The sequence below is a fragment of the Zeus faber genome, assembly GCF_960531495.2.
Source record: "Zeus faber genome assembly, chromosome: 7".
Taxonomy (NCBI): domain Eukaryota; kingdom Metazoa; phylum Chordata; class Actinopteri; order Zeiformes; family Zeidae; genus Zeus; species Zeus faber.
In genome coordinates this window covers 7,258,214-7,270,618 of record NC_137203.1, presented here as the reverse complement: position 1 = coordinate 7,270,618, position 12,405 = coordinate 7,258,214, and the positions used below count along the sequence as shown (strand labels likewise).

General features: G+C 44.4%; 1 protein-coding gene across 1 annotated transcript in view; it reads left to right on the top strand.

Annotated features, from left to right (window-relative positions):
• The first annotated feature begins 6,762 nt into the window (after nt 1-6,762).
• aacs (acetoacetyl-CoA synthetase) overlaps nt 6,763-12,405 on the top strand; it is a 35,856-nt gene continuing 30,213 nt past the window's right edge. The window contains exons 1-3 of the mRNA XM_080003895.1: nt 6,763-6,957; nt 9,204-9,307; nt 11,140-11,260. Coding sequence (XP_079860021.1) covers nt 6,813-6,957; nt 9,204-9,307; nt 11,140-11,260 — 370 coding nt within the window. The 5' untranslated portion in view covers nt 6,763-6,812. The remainder of the gene's footprint in view (nt 6,958-9,203; nt 9,308-11,139; nt 11,261-12,405) is intronic.

The window sequence follows — 12,405 nt, the reverse complement described above, 5'->3', positions numbered from 1 at the left end:
GTAAATGGATAGTTTGGTAACTTCTAAGCACAACAGAGTGACCCAGTCCACTCCGCACACTGGACACGGTCCAACTGGACATTCTCAATCACAATCTGTACATTTATGGTAAATAATAAGATGATGATGTCATAAAGCGTCTTACTGTAAATATCATCTACAATAAATAATATGATGACATCATAAATCATCTTACTGTAAATCTCATCTCCTTCATTTTAGAACGAGTGAGCTGACGTGTCAGTTAACCAAAACCACCTGAATATTTGGTGTTGAAGTTGGTCGGTTTTTCACTAACATCTACTCCGTATGTGGATGGATTTGAATGAAATATGTACCATGAGATCCTTGTGACATAGTGGTTTAAACGACGCCTCAACCGTGTTCGTAGCTTATGCCGAAGGAAGTGTTCCAGATTTAGTTTTAGCCGCGTTGGACAAATTTCGGCGTCAGATGTACTGGCTCGTCCGTGTTAAAATCGCTCAGGAATAATTTTTTCACTAATATCTGCTCCATGTTTTGTGACGTGGCGCAGCCCGTTTGTGGCTGCCTGCACAGGCGCTCCTCGTTGACTATGCACCTTTTAGCGTTATGATCCGTTTTGCATTACGTTTTAGGAATCAGTTGGTTTCAGTTAGTTGCTAGGTAGGAATGTGGTTAGCTATTATGTTCGGTTAAGAAACTATTGTGCATAATCTCCGGGTGCGTTGCAAAGGCATTTCACTGTTTATATGTTGGGAAGTATGTATATGTATGTGACAAATAAACCTCTTGAATCAGGAATTCTTGAATCTTGAATCTTGTATCTTGTATGTGGATCAATTTGGATGAAAGTCAACCACGTGGTCTGTATGACAGCGCGGCTCAGACAAGAAGTTGGTGTTATTACCATTATTATTATGGATCTGGAGCTAATAATAATAATAATAATAACAACAACAACAACAACAACAACAACAGCAACAACAACAATAATAATAATAATAATAAAAACCCTCTCTAACTAGTACTGCTTGTTTCTAGAGAATGTTAAGCTGGCTGTGACTGTGACATACAGTTGTCTTGATGCCGTGACTATTATTGTACGTCGCTTTGCAAAAAAAGCGTCTGCTAAAGGACCCAATGCAATGTAATGTGATGTGATTTTTTTTTTTATTTGTTTATTGCAGTTTGTGGCTCACATATGTTGTAGTACTCCTATCGACCCCTAGATGGCGCTCTAAGCAGCTATTTCAATCAGATCTGATGAGACTGGAATCTGCTGTTTTATATCTCTCTCTTATACGTTTCATTTTGGGGGAAAACGAATTGAATTCAATCGTGTGTGTGTGTGTGTGTGTGTGTGTGTGTGCATAGGTAAGATGATGCGATGATGTAAAAACTACACCCTGTGCGTTTCCAAACCTCAATAGGATACGGGGAATAACAAGTGTCAAATATGCATCGTGGTCATTGGTACGGTGCACACAGAGCACACAAATATATTCGTGGATAATGAATACAGAGTATTCACATATGGTTGATTACCAAGGAGCCGTTGAAAATAACATCTTATAAGGAGGTCTGCAGACTGCACATTCCATGGGAGAACGGTGCAGAATCCCTCCCTCCAGTCTCCAATTTTTTTTAAAATATATATATATTTGTTTCGGCACGGTTGCATATATTTATAGCAGTGGGGTGGCGCAGTAGCTGCCTCACAGCGAGATGCACCTGGGTTCGGATTCGCGCCGTTGACCCCGTGCCCCCGGCGGGTTAGTTTGCAAGTTCTCCCCGTGCCCACATGGGTCTCCTGCAATATAGAAAAAGAGATCCCAATTCAAAAACATGCGGAACACTTCCTGTCCTGTCCCTGACCACCACATGGATCTACAGCTGGAATTGTTGGTCCCTGGGTGCAATTGAAGCGAGGGCTGCCCACTGCTCCACGCTGCCCCCTGGAGGAAGGACGGCTGGGACAGGAGAAACACAGAGGCAGAATTTCCAGCCACCACCAACAATTTCCAGCCACCACCCCGTGTGTGTGTGTGTGTGTGTGTGCGCATCACCATTCCCTGTATGTGTGTTAAGTGCATTTGCACCTGTGAGACGGATACAATCATTCTTCCTTTTGTCTATAATTTGGCCTTGAACTGGATTTCCCCTCCTACTATGAAGACATTTGTCTCGCTGACATTGTGAGAAAGACACTTAAATAAGTTAAAGAGAGGACACAGACACGGTACATCCTGGCCCCATACGGTACAGGAACATCCGGAGCCCCCACTTGGACAGAGAGGAAGGTGAGAACACATACAATAGACGTTATACTGATCAATTGAGAGCAATAAATTGAGCATTTCTCAAAATTCTGACACTCAAGTGCATTCTTTCTTTCTTTTGTTCTTTTTATATTTGACAAATTCTGTCGCCTTGTGCAAATTGCTGTGATATTCCCGGACCACCCAAGCGTTGCACTTTGATTTGTGAAAGGTGTTTCAAAAGCTCGGTTTGAAGTAAGAGACGCGCTGCTGATCCAGCACCGGTCCAGCGCCGGCTGCTCCAGTGGGAGGGAAGGGACCACAAGGTGCGCGTGGTCCGATGAGTTCAACCACAGTCCAACTGGATATCCGAAGCGGTGTAGCTGCCGAAGGTGGAAAGCACTTTCATTCAGGTATCGTGCGTATAATACTGTCATTTGTACTTCATTCAGTTTTAGGGGGATTTCATTTATCTGCAATACCTGCAGGTGCTATTTATTTATGACTTAACTTTGCATTTGTCTTAGCTCGCCAAAGAGGGAACTGTCAGTCCAAGCCAAACTGGACCACCAACGCTTTTATCTGGGCCAGTGAGAGGATGATATATTAATGACGGGGTGTCCTCCTGCCAAAATAAGAGGCCGTGGCTTTGAACTACTACTTTATATTTGCTTTTGATGTTTCAGCACATTTTATATCAAACGCTTATCAAATACTTGGACTCATTACCAGTATTGCTATAAATACTGAGGTAAATACGAGGTTTCCATTCGTGGTGGTGAATGTGAAATCAGGTCATTTGGGATTCAAGGCCACGGTCGAATGCCAAATGCCTCCTCCTCTTCTTCCTCCTCCTCATCCTCTTGCTCCTCCTCGACCTCTTCGTCCTCCTCCTCATCCTCCTCCTCCTCAGCCTCCTCCTCCTCACCCCCTTTGTCCTCCTCCTCTTCCTCCCCCTCATCCTCCTCCTCTTCCTCCTCCTCCTCTTCCTCCTCCTCCTCCTCCTCCTCTTCCTTCCTGCTCCTACTTGGTTTTGGACTTGATATCCCTTCCTACTACTCAGACATTTGTCTTGCTGACATTGTTAGAAAGACATTATTAAGTTAAAGAGGGAACACAGACACAGCACATCCTGACGAACACGGTACAGTAACATCAGGATCCCACTCTTGGACAGAGAGGGAGACGTGAATACGTACAACAGACTTTATACTGACAAATTGAGAGCAAAAAATGAAGCGTTTCTCAAAATTCTGACACTCTGATTGGTCAAAGACTTGTTCCAACATTGCCTATCGCCGTGCTTCAGTGGAGCTGGAAACAAAGAAGTGATGTCTGCGCCCGACATCAGCCAAACCGATAAAGGTAGCAGCCAAAACACCAGGGAAGATGTTGCTGATATATTCCGTGGAAAAAAAAAAAGAACAGAAGTCGGTCTGATAAAAAAAAAAGGAAATTAAAAAAGAGACACTGTAGATAGAATCCAAAGAAATCGATTACAATAAAAAAAAGCTAAAAAAAAGAAAAGAAAAGAAAAACATTTAAACAATAAAAGGTAAAAAAAAAAAGATTATATATATATATATATATATATATATATATATATATATATATATATATATATATATATATACAATTATTCATTATTTGTGATCTTATGTCTTCATAGCTGTTCGCAAAACATTGCACTCTTTAAAATGAGAAAAGATGTGTGGATTTCTCCTTTTAGACCGGGGAGTATCAAAAGTCAGCTTTTCCCTCTCAAAAAGTTACTCATTTAACTTCCACAAATTCCTAGAATTAGCCATTTTGAAGTTAGGTTGTTGAAGACCCATATTCTCATAGTTAGTTGAAGGTGCAGTGTCTGGAATTTACGGAACGGACTTGGCAGAAATGGGATATTATATTCATAAATATGTTTTAATTAGTGTATAATCCCATGAAAATAAGAATCGTTGTGCTGACGTTGACACTTGCCACTCCCTATGTAGATAAAAACGGCACATTCTAAGGTAACGTCAACACAACGATTGTTACTTTCATGGGATTATACACTAATCAAAACATACTTATGAATATTATATCCCATTTCTGCCAAGTCTGTTCCATAAATCCTACCCAATGCAGCTTTACAAGAAAACTATCCTCCCCCCACTCCCAAAGGTTTCTGGCTTGGCCAGGTTTCATTTTATTTGCAAAAAAAAAAAAAAAGGTTTCCCTGGGCCAAGAGCTCCTGCAATCCCTCAAGGTTTCGGAAAGAGTTCAGAGAATCGTGGCGCAACATGGACTACATGCCTGCTGGTAACCCATGAAGGATGCACCCTTTTGGTTCCTGCATTACACAACCTGACAAACACGTTACAACATGCGCCGTCTCTCGCTCCTTTTGTTGCATTTTTTTTTTTAATAAGAGAGTTTGATTGCAGAACAGAAATCTGCCCCAGGGATGTACTATGACCTCCTCAAAATTGTATAGAGTATTTCATACATTTTATTTCAGCACCTTGCTTCATATGAGGCGGGGAAAAAGGGTTAATCTACTTTTCAATTAAAGGTGCTGTGCAATAAAACTTCTCGCCTCAGAATGTACAACCCCACGGATTTCGGAGTAATTTGTGAAACTACTGCCCATTTGTGATTTATGAGTATATTTAGAGAAGAACTGAAGCGAAACGAAAAAGACAGAAAAATATTTTTCCCATCAACATCATAAGGTTCAAATAACGTTCTCAGTTTGTAAGCTGCAATGGGGGCGTGCATGCAGAAAACACGTTGGATGTTGTTATGCACAATATAATAAGTTCAAGTTCAAGTTCAAGAGATTATTTGTCACATACATATACATACGGTCATACATATATGCAGTGAAATGTCATGACGCCCAGTGATTACGCACAATAAGCTGTATAAGCTCCAAAAATACTAAAAAACACCAAAATGTGCGTAATCGGGGGGATGGTAGCTCAGGAGGTAGAGCTGGTGGTCTAGTCATCTAAAGGTTGCTGGTTGGATCCCAGGCTCCTCCTGCTAGCATGCTGTAGTGTCCTTGAGCAAGACACTTAACCCCTAATTGCTCCTGATGGCTGCGTCCGTCGCTGTTTGAATAATTGTAAGTCGCTTTGGATAAAAGCGTCTGATCAATGTAATGTAATCGACACAAGGCTCCGTTACATCAGGACACTGGGTACAACATGTACTTTTTATTCAGTACTTTAAGCGCATTGAAAAGCAAGGTCTTTCTCTTAGGTTGAAATGCCAGCGATTTTTATTTTCAGGGTGTGAGCACTCTCGCCCAAAGGTCAACGGAGGTCAGAGTCCTCCTCCCGCTTCTTCCACGAAGGGGGTCAACGCGGGGGGGGCGGGGCGGGGGGCGGGCCAGTAGGCCGCCGTCGCTGATTGGTCACGCCCCTGCTCCGCGATTGGCGGAGCCGGACGTCCGTGCCGCTGGCGCCGGGAGGCCGCGCCCCCCGGGGGACGCGGAGCGACGCGTCTGCCGATGTGGAGCCAGCCCCGCGCCGACCAATCACGGCGCCGCGTTCCTCACGCGCACGGGGACGCGGGGGGGACGCGGAGGGGGCGGGGCCCCGGGCGGAGCGACGTTGGCGGCCCGCGGCCCAGCGTCGGGTCGGCGGCGGTCGAGGCTCCTCGACGAACCACGAAGATGGACGCTCCGCTCCCGAGAGACAGTTCCTCAAAACGCACACACCTGGTGGGAGGTGGTTCTTTGTTTCGCTTTCGAGGTTTAAGGGGAGGTCTCGAGTGGCTAAAAACTTTCAATGCGGTTCCCAATTCTGATAAATGTCGAAATTATTATTATTATTATTATTATTATTATTATTATTATTATTATTATTATTATTATTATTTAAACGATTTTATTCCTTTTCCATGGTTATGCACATGAAATACCTGTTAAAACCCCGTACTACTGGACTAGTACCCCGTACTAGTATTGCCAGCTATAACCTGCATATTTATTTGTACTAATGTGGAGGCCTACTTCTCTATCTCTATACTTTGACACCTCTACTTGGTTCTGGGCGATAGGGTTATATCCTCTATAATCACCAGGTAAACCGATGATTATAGAGGATTTCACATATCGATGGGTAAAGAATAAAAAAAATAGGATTAAAAAAAAAGAAAATCAATAAAAATGTAATTAAAAAATGGTAAAAAAAAAAAAAAAGAAGAAACACGCAAAGAATATATAAATCTTTGTAACAGCTGATAAAAGCGAGATATATTGGCACAGGCAGGGCTTCTACGCACCGCACTGGATTGTGGTTGAATCATACGAGCGCGACGCTCCGTCCCTCGTTCTCCTCCCGAACGCAGCTCGGCCCGCAGCGTCACGGCGTCAGGGGCGTGGCCTCGTGTCTTTATCCGGCGCCGGCCACGCCGCCGGAGCCCGTCAGTCAAGCCGCCGCCGTCCCAGCCTCCGCACGCAGGCTAACGCTGCTAGCCGCCGACCCCTCTTGCAGCTCCGCCGTCCGTAGCTCAGCCGGGGGCGCCGCGTTTCTTTTTTTTTCTCCTGCCGAGAGGTCGACGGACGCCGGGGGAGCAGCGACCATGACGTCCAAGGACACGGAAGGGAAGGGCGAGAAGATCATGGAGATGGAGGAGAACAGAGTGATGTGGTACCCGGACTCCAAGAAGAACACTCTGATGGACGGATTCAGAGAGCAGGTCAACAAGGAGTACGGCCTTAATCTGGGTGAGGAGAGGGGGAGGGCCAGTCTGTCAGACAGACAGACGGATAGACAGACAGACAGACAGACAGACAGACAGACAGTCAGGCAGGCAGATAATCAGAGACAGGTAGGCAGTCAGACGAGACAGAGACAATAAGACAGTTAGGCAGACAGAGACAGATAGACAGTGAGACAGACAGTCAGAGACAGGTCAACAATCAGAGGCATGTAGACAGACAGTCAGACAGACCAAGACAGGCAGACAACTAGACAAACCGAGGCAGGTAGACGGACAGACAGACAGACAGACATACATGGGTAGACAGTCAGACAGCTAGACAGACACGGTCAGAGACAGGTTAACAGTCAGACAGACAGTGACAGGTTGACAGTCAGACAGACAGAGACAGGTAGACCGTCAGACAGGTAGATCGGCAGACAGACAGAGACAGTTAGACAGTCAGACAGGTAGACAGACAGTCAGACAGAGACAGGAAGACAGGTAGACAGTCAGACAGACAGAGACTGTTAGATGGCCAGTTAGACAGACAGACAGACAGCTAGATGAATAGACAGTCAGACAGCTAGACAGAGACAGACAGATAAACAGTCAGACAGACAGTCAGAGACACAGACAGAGACTGTTACACAACCAGTCAGACAGACAGACAGATAGACAGTCAGACAGGTAGACAGAGACAGTCAGACAGGTAGACAGTCGGACAGACAGAGCCTGCTAGACGGCCAGTCAGGCAGTCAGACAGACAGGAGGTCAGAGACAGGCAGACAGACAGACAGACAGACAGACAGACGGTCAGGTAGACCCAGTCTGGATGTGGAGCTCCAACTCCCCATGACAACACACAGACCATGCAGAGCTGCAGCTCGGTGGCTGCACTGGTTCCATACGTGTGTGTTTGTGTGTCGTCTACTTCCCCTAATTCATGCTGTGGATGGATGAATAGAACACACACACACACACACACACACACACACACACACACACACACACACACACACACACACACACACACACAGACAGACAGACAGACAGACAGACAGACAGACAGACAGACAGACAAAGCAGTGCATTATGTAATCCGGGGGGCTGGGTGGGCGGTATTTAGAGAGAACAGATGAGGGTTCACGCCATCTCTGTTTGGGTTTTCAGCATTTCTGTGTTAAACTGCGTGTCCTGGCCAATTTTTAATTGGGTATTCGATTCCATTATTATTATTATTATTTATTTTTTTCTGTAACAGAGTTATCTAAATGTTGTAGTGAGCCAGTTGTAATGAGCATGTGTGCAGAGGTGCTACAGCATGCAACCACAGTAGGAAACTAATTAAAAACCGGGAAAAATAGAAAACGGGTCTTAGAATGAATAAAATAAGATGATCGGATCCTATTTGCGTTCCTCACAAAACACAAGTTGTGGCGGACGTCAGTTGTCTGAATGATGTTTACCTCCTGGAGGTGTTGTGGCGTTTCCCCCGGTTTCCAAAAAAACACAGTGAGGTGACTCATTTGGAAATATTAACATTCGTGTCAGGGATGCTTTCTGCTGCAATGCAAACACGTTTAAGTAATTATTTAAAGGTAGGCAGTTTCTTTAGGTTTGCTGAGGGACACTCTACTGTCTGGAATAGTTTGAAGTTTATGCCTTGACTTTTGACCTTGAGCCAACCCACAACATGCGGAGTGGATTCTCTGAGCTGCCTCGGTGCCGGTGCCGTTAACGCGTTTGGATCACGGGCGCTCAGATCGCAAGGCGGTCGGTTTAGGAAGCAGGTCAGCAGGTCAAGGGGTGGGAAAGCAGTTGCCTGCATTTGGGTCCTGGTCACTAGAGTAAATCGTCGGCCGCGCCCTTGAGCAAAACCACAAGTGGCAGAAAGTTTGACGATGACCAGTTGGTGCGGGTCAGCGTGGACTGTTGTGGATTGTGTGTGTTGATGTAGAGCCGCCCCGTTTATTTTATATTCTCCTCATCTCAATTATTTGTGCAGATTGCGATGTTATTGTAAAAAGAAAAAAAAGTTTGATTCCGAAAGTTATGTTTCCACTCATATTAAACCAAGACAATTCAATTGTTAATTGCAATTAATTGTATGGTAATTAATCATCGACTTAAAGTTCTTGGTTGTGAGAGACCTAATTGAATGTGTTTTTGTTGCTCTTTATTCAATGTTTCATTTCTTCATTTAGGCCTGACCTGATTTGCAGGGTTCATAGAAATATAAATGTCTGTCTGTCTCTCTCACTCCTCCAGCCAGCTACAATGACTTGTATCAGTGGTCGGTGGACAGCTACCCAGACTTCTGGGCCAAGGTGTGGCGTTTCTCTGGCGTTGTGAGCTCCACCATGTATGAAGAGGTAGGTGTCTTCCACTGGGATCCCCCTCTCGTACGGCCTCTGTGCTCCCAGCCCTGACAACAGGAGCTGCTGAGTCCCCGCCTTCACCGGCCATCTTTTTTATTCAGGATAGTAGGACCGGAGAGCGGAAAGATGGTGACGGTGAGGACAGTGTTGGTCGGTTGGAAAGCAACTGGCAGAACAAAAAGAGCAAGCAGCCACCAACGCTGATCTAAATACGCACTACGTAGGATTATTTCCAATTCACAATGCGTTAGGGTTAGATTATTACAGTTGGTACATGTTAGAATAGTACAGACGTGTTGAATATCTACTATGCTGTACACGCAGTATAGCGTTGAAGAATAGACCGGTGATTCCCAAGTTGGGGTGCCAGACCCCAGGGCTGAGTGGCTGTGAGTCCTTGGACTGCTTGAAGCAAACGTTTCCTAATAGTCAAATATTGGTTCAAAAATCCAAATGAACATTAGCCCAAATATAAATGACGGCAAAAAAGCCAATGAGCATATAGTAGGATCTATTGTATGGCTAATCCCCCTAAATCGGGTTTGATTTAGAGGGCCTCTGAGGGGGAGGGAGAGGTTGGGCACCCCCGGGGCAGACCTGTGGCTGACTGTCCATCAACAAGTGAGGAGGAGGAGAAGAGCTCGTCCATGACCACGCCTCCTTCATGGTCTTTGACGTGTCGAGTCACGGCCTCCATCGACACTTCCTGAAGAAACCAGTAGATCAACACACCATATTCAGAGATGGAGGGAATCTTTGCAAAGGTGGCGGTGGTGGGGTATTGCGACATTACAAAGAATATGTATATATCCCTCTTCTACCGGATGAGCAGGCTCTCGAGGTAAAATACCAACTGCTGCTTGGGTGTGGGTTAGAGCAATCGCTGCAGTAGATAAACTCATCGTCCGCAGCCAAACGACCCGCCCTCCCTCATCTCTCTGTTTACTTAATAGGGTATGGGAGGCTCCAGGATATAATTCTAAAATATAATGAGGTCGATGAAACTAAAAAATAAGATGAAAGCAGTCCAATCCAATAATCCGTATATTAAAAACTATATATATATATATATAAACTTTTTTTGCTGATTTGAAAATTAGTGCTCTTATCAAGTGTCCAGGATGTGGATACGTGGGGATACGCAGGTGTGTAAAGCTGCGGAACGTCGCACATGTCACACTTGCCAACACTCCCCCAATGTACACACACGCACACACACAATATAAATACAGCAAGGATCCTTTGACTCGTTGTAAAACTGTGTTCCTACACAGTGTAAGGTGCACAACCGCGGTGGTGGAAACCTGCTGCTTGGCCTCTACGTGGAACGGGGCTAATGGCAGATTTCACGGTGCTGGGAAGACACTTCAGCCAATTACTGCAGCTCCTTGTCACCATTAACCCTCTGTAGTGCTGCGGCTTTTTTTTTTTTTTTTTGTAATTTTGCCAAACATTCCCTTTTTCCTTTGTGAATACATTCCTAAATAGACCTCGAATGCATGAAAACACTTTTTTACCATCGTAACTTGTCAATTCAAATACATAATTCAATTCAACTAAGGATGATTTTGTCAGCTTTTGAGTCATTTTTGCAGCTTTTTTTTTTTTTTTTTAGTTTTGAATGCTTTTATGTGAACAAATGACTTATAAAAGTTCTAACATGTTTTTTTAGTACGCTTTTTCCATAGGATTTTTAAATATATAAATCATTTAAGGATTTGAGTGGCAACAGGGTCTGGGGCTTGCATTTAAGCTCATTATTCTCGTGTGTGTCCGTCTGTGTGTCTGTCTGTCTGCGCGTCTGTCTGTCTGTGTCTGTGTGTTAGGTGGTGGATGTAACCAAGAGCATCTCAGACGTTCCTCAGTGGTTTAAAGGAGCCAGACTGAACTACGCAGAGAACCTTCTCAAACATCCCGAGCAGGACAAGGTGGCTCTGTACGCTGCCAGTAAGTACACACACACACACACACACACACACACACACACACACACACACACACACACACACAGCGTACTACTGTGACTAGTATAACTGTGAAGAGATGAGAGAGACGCTGGATAAGTCATATTTTGAAGAAATCCTTTCTTCAAAATATGATTTGTGTATATGATAATTTGTCTAGAATATACTGAGAAAAGTACAATTATTATACTTTTCTCAGTATATTTTGGAGAAATGGAGTCTCCTTGTCAAGAAATTAAGGTTCTCTTTAATCAGTGACATTCTGACATGATTATTTTCATGTCAATGTGATATCATAGACAGTAATGTTGGATCGGATCATGGGACCCTTCCCATGATCCGATCCAACATTACTGTCTATGATATCATAGGTATGGTAGGTGTGGTCTTGTGCTGGGGTGATAATGATATGCTGTAATCATGTCGCCTGCACACCCTTTTTTATGGTGCTTTCTGTCACCCAGGAAACGAGGGCCACGAAGGAGGAAACACTGGAAATCATAAATGATTATCCGGTCGAAATGTTAAAACCTGGAACGAGCGCTTGATCTAAAGCTGGGCCACACCCTGCCCTGAAGAATATCACATCATGAATAATTCAAGAAGTCACACTTGAGGTGTATTGACGACCCGTGTGTTCATTTTGGGCGGATGAAATATTCACGCGGCATCCGTCAAAGTCGGAAGCGGGACGGTCGCTCTGTTTATTAACGCTGCATTCCCGTTCAGAGGCAATTCAACCAGATTTCCTTCTTATTGATTAGATACAGTATGTATGACTCACCATGTCATGCGACTCCGTTCGAGATAATCAATGGATTTCACTTCCTGGAAACGTGGCGTTTGGGCCTTGTGCCGTCTTCCTCGTTGCGACCGTCGCTTTGATGCCTGTAAATATTTACCATTTCACATTCTCTACAGGGTTGAGTTATATTAAAAAAAAAAAAAAAAAAAGACCCACAATTATGTGGATCTTTTACGAGCGGCTCCTCTTCTTTACACGGTATGTGGACGTCGCCTTTTCAGGAATCCTCCATGGTTCTCTGGAACAGATAATCGGGCAACACTCCAGGTTTTATATGTGAATGCGCGTTTTAATGTGGCAACGATGTTAAATCTACGTGATGC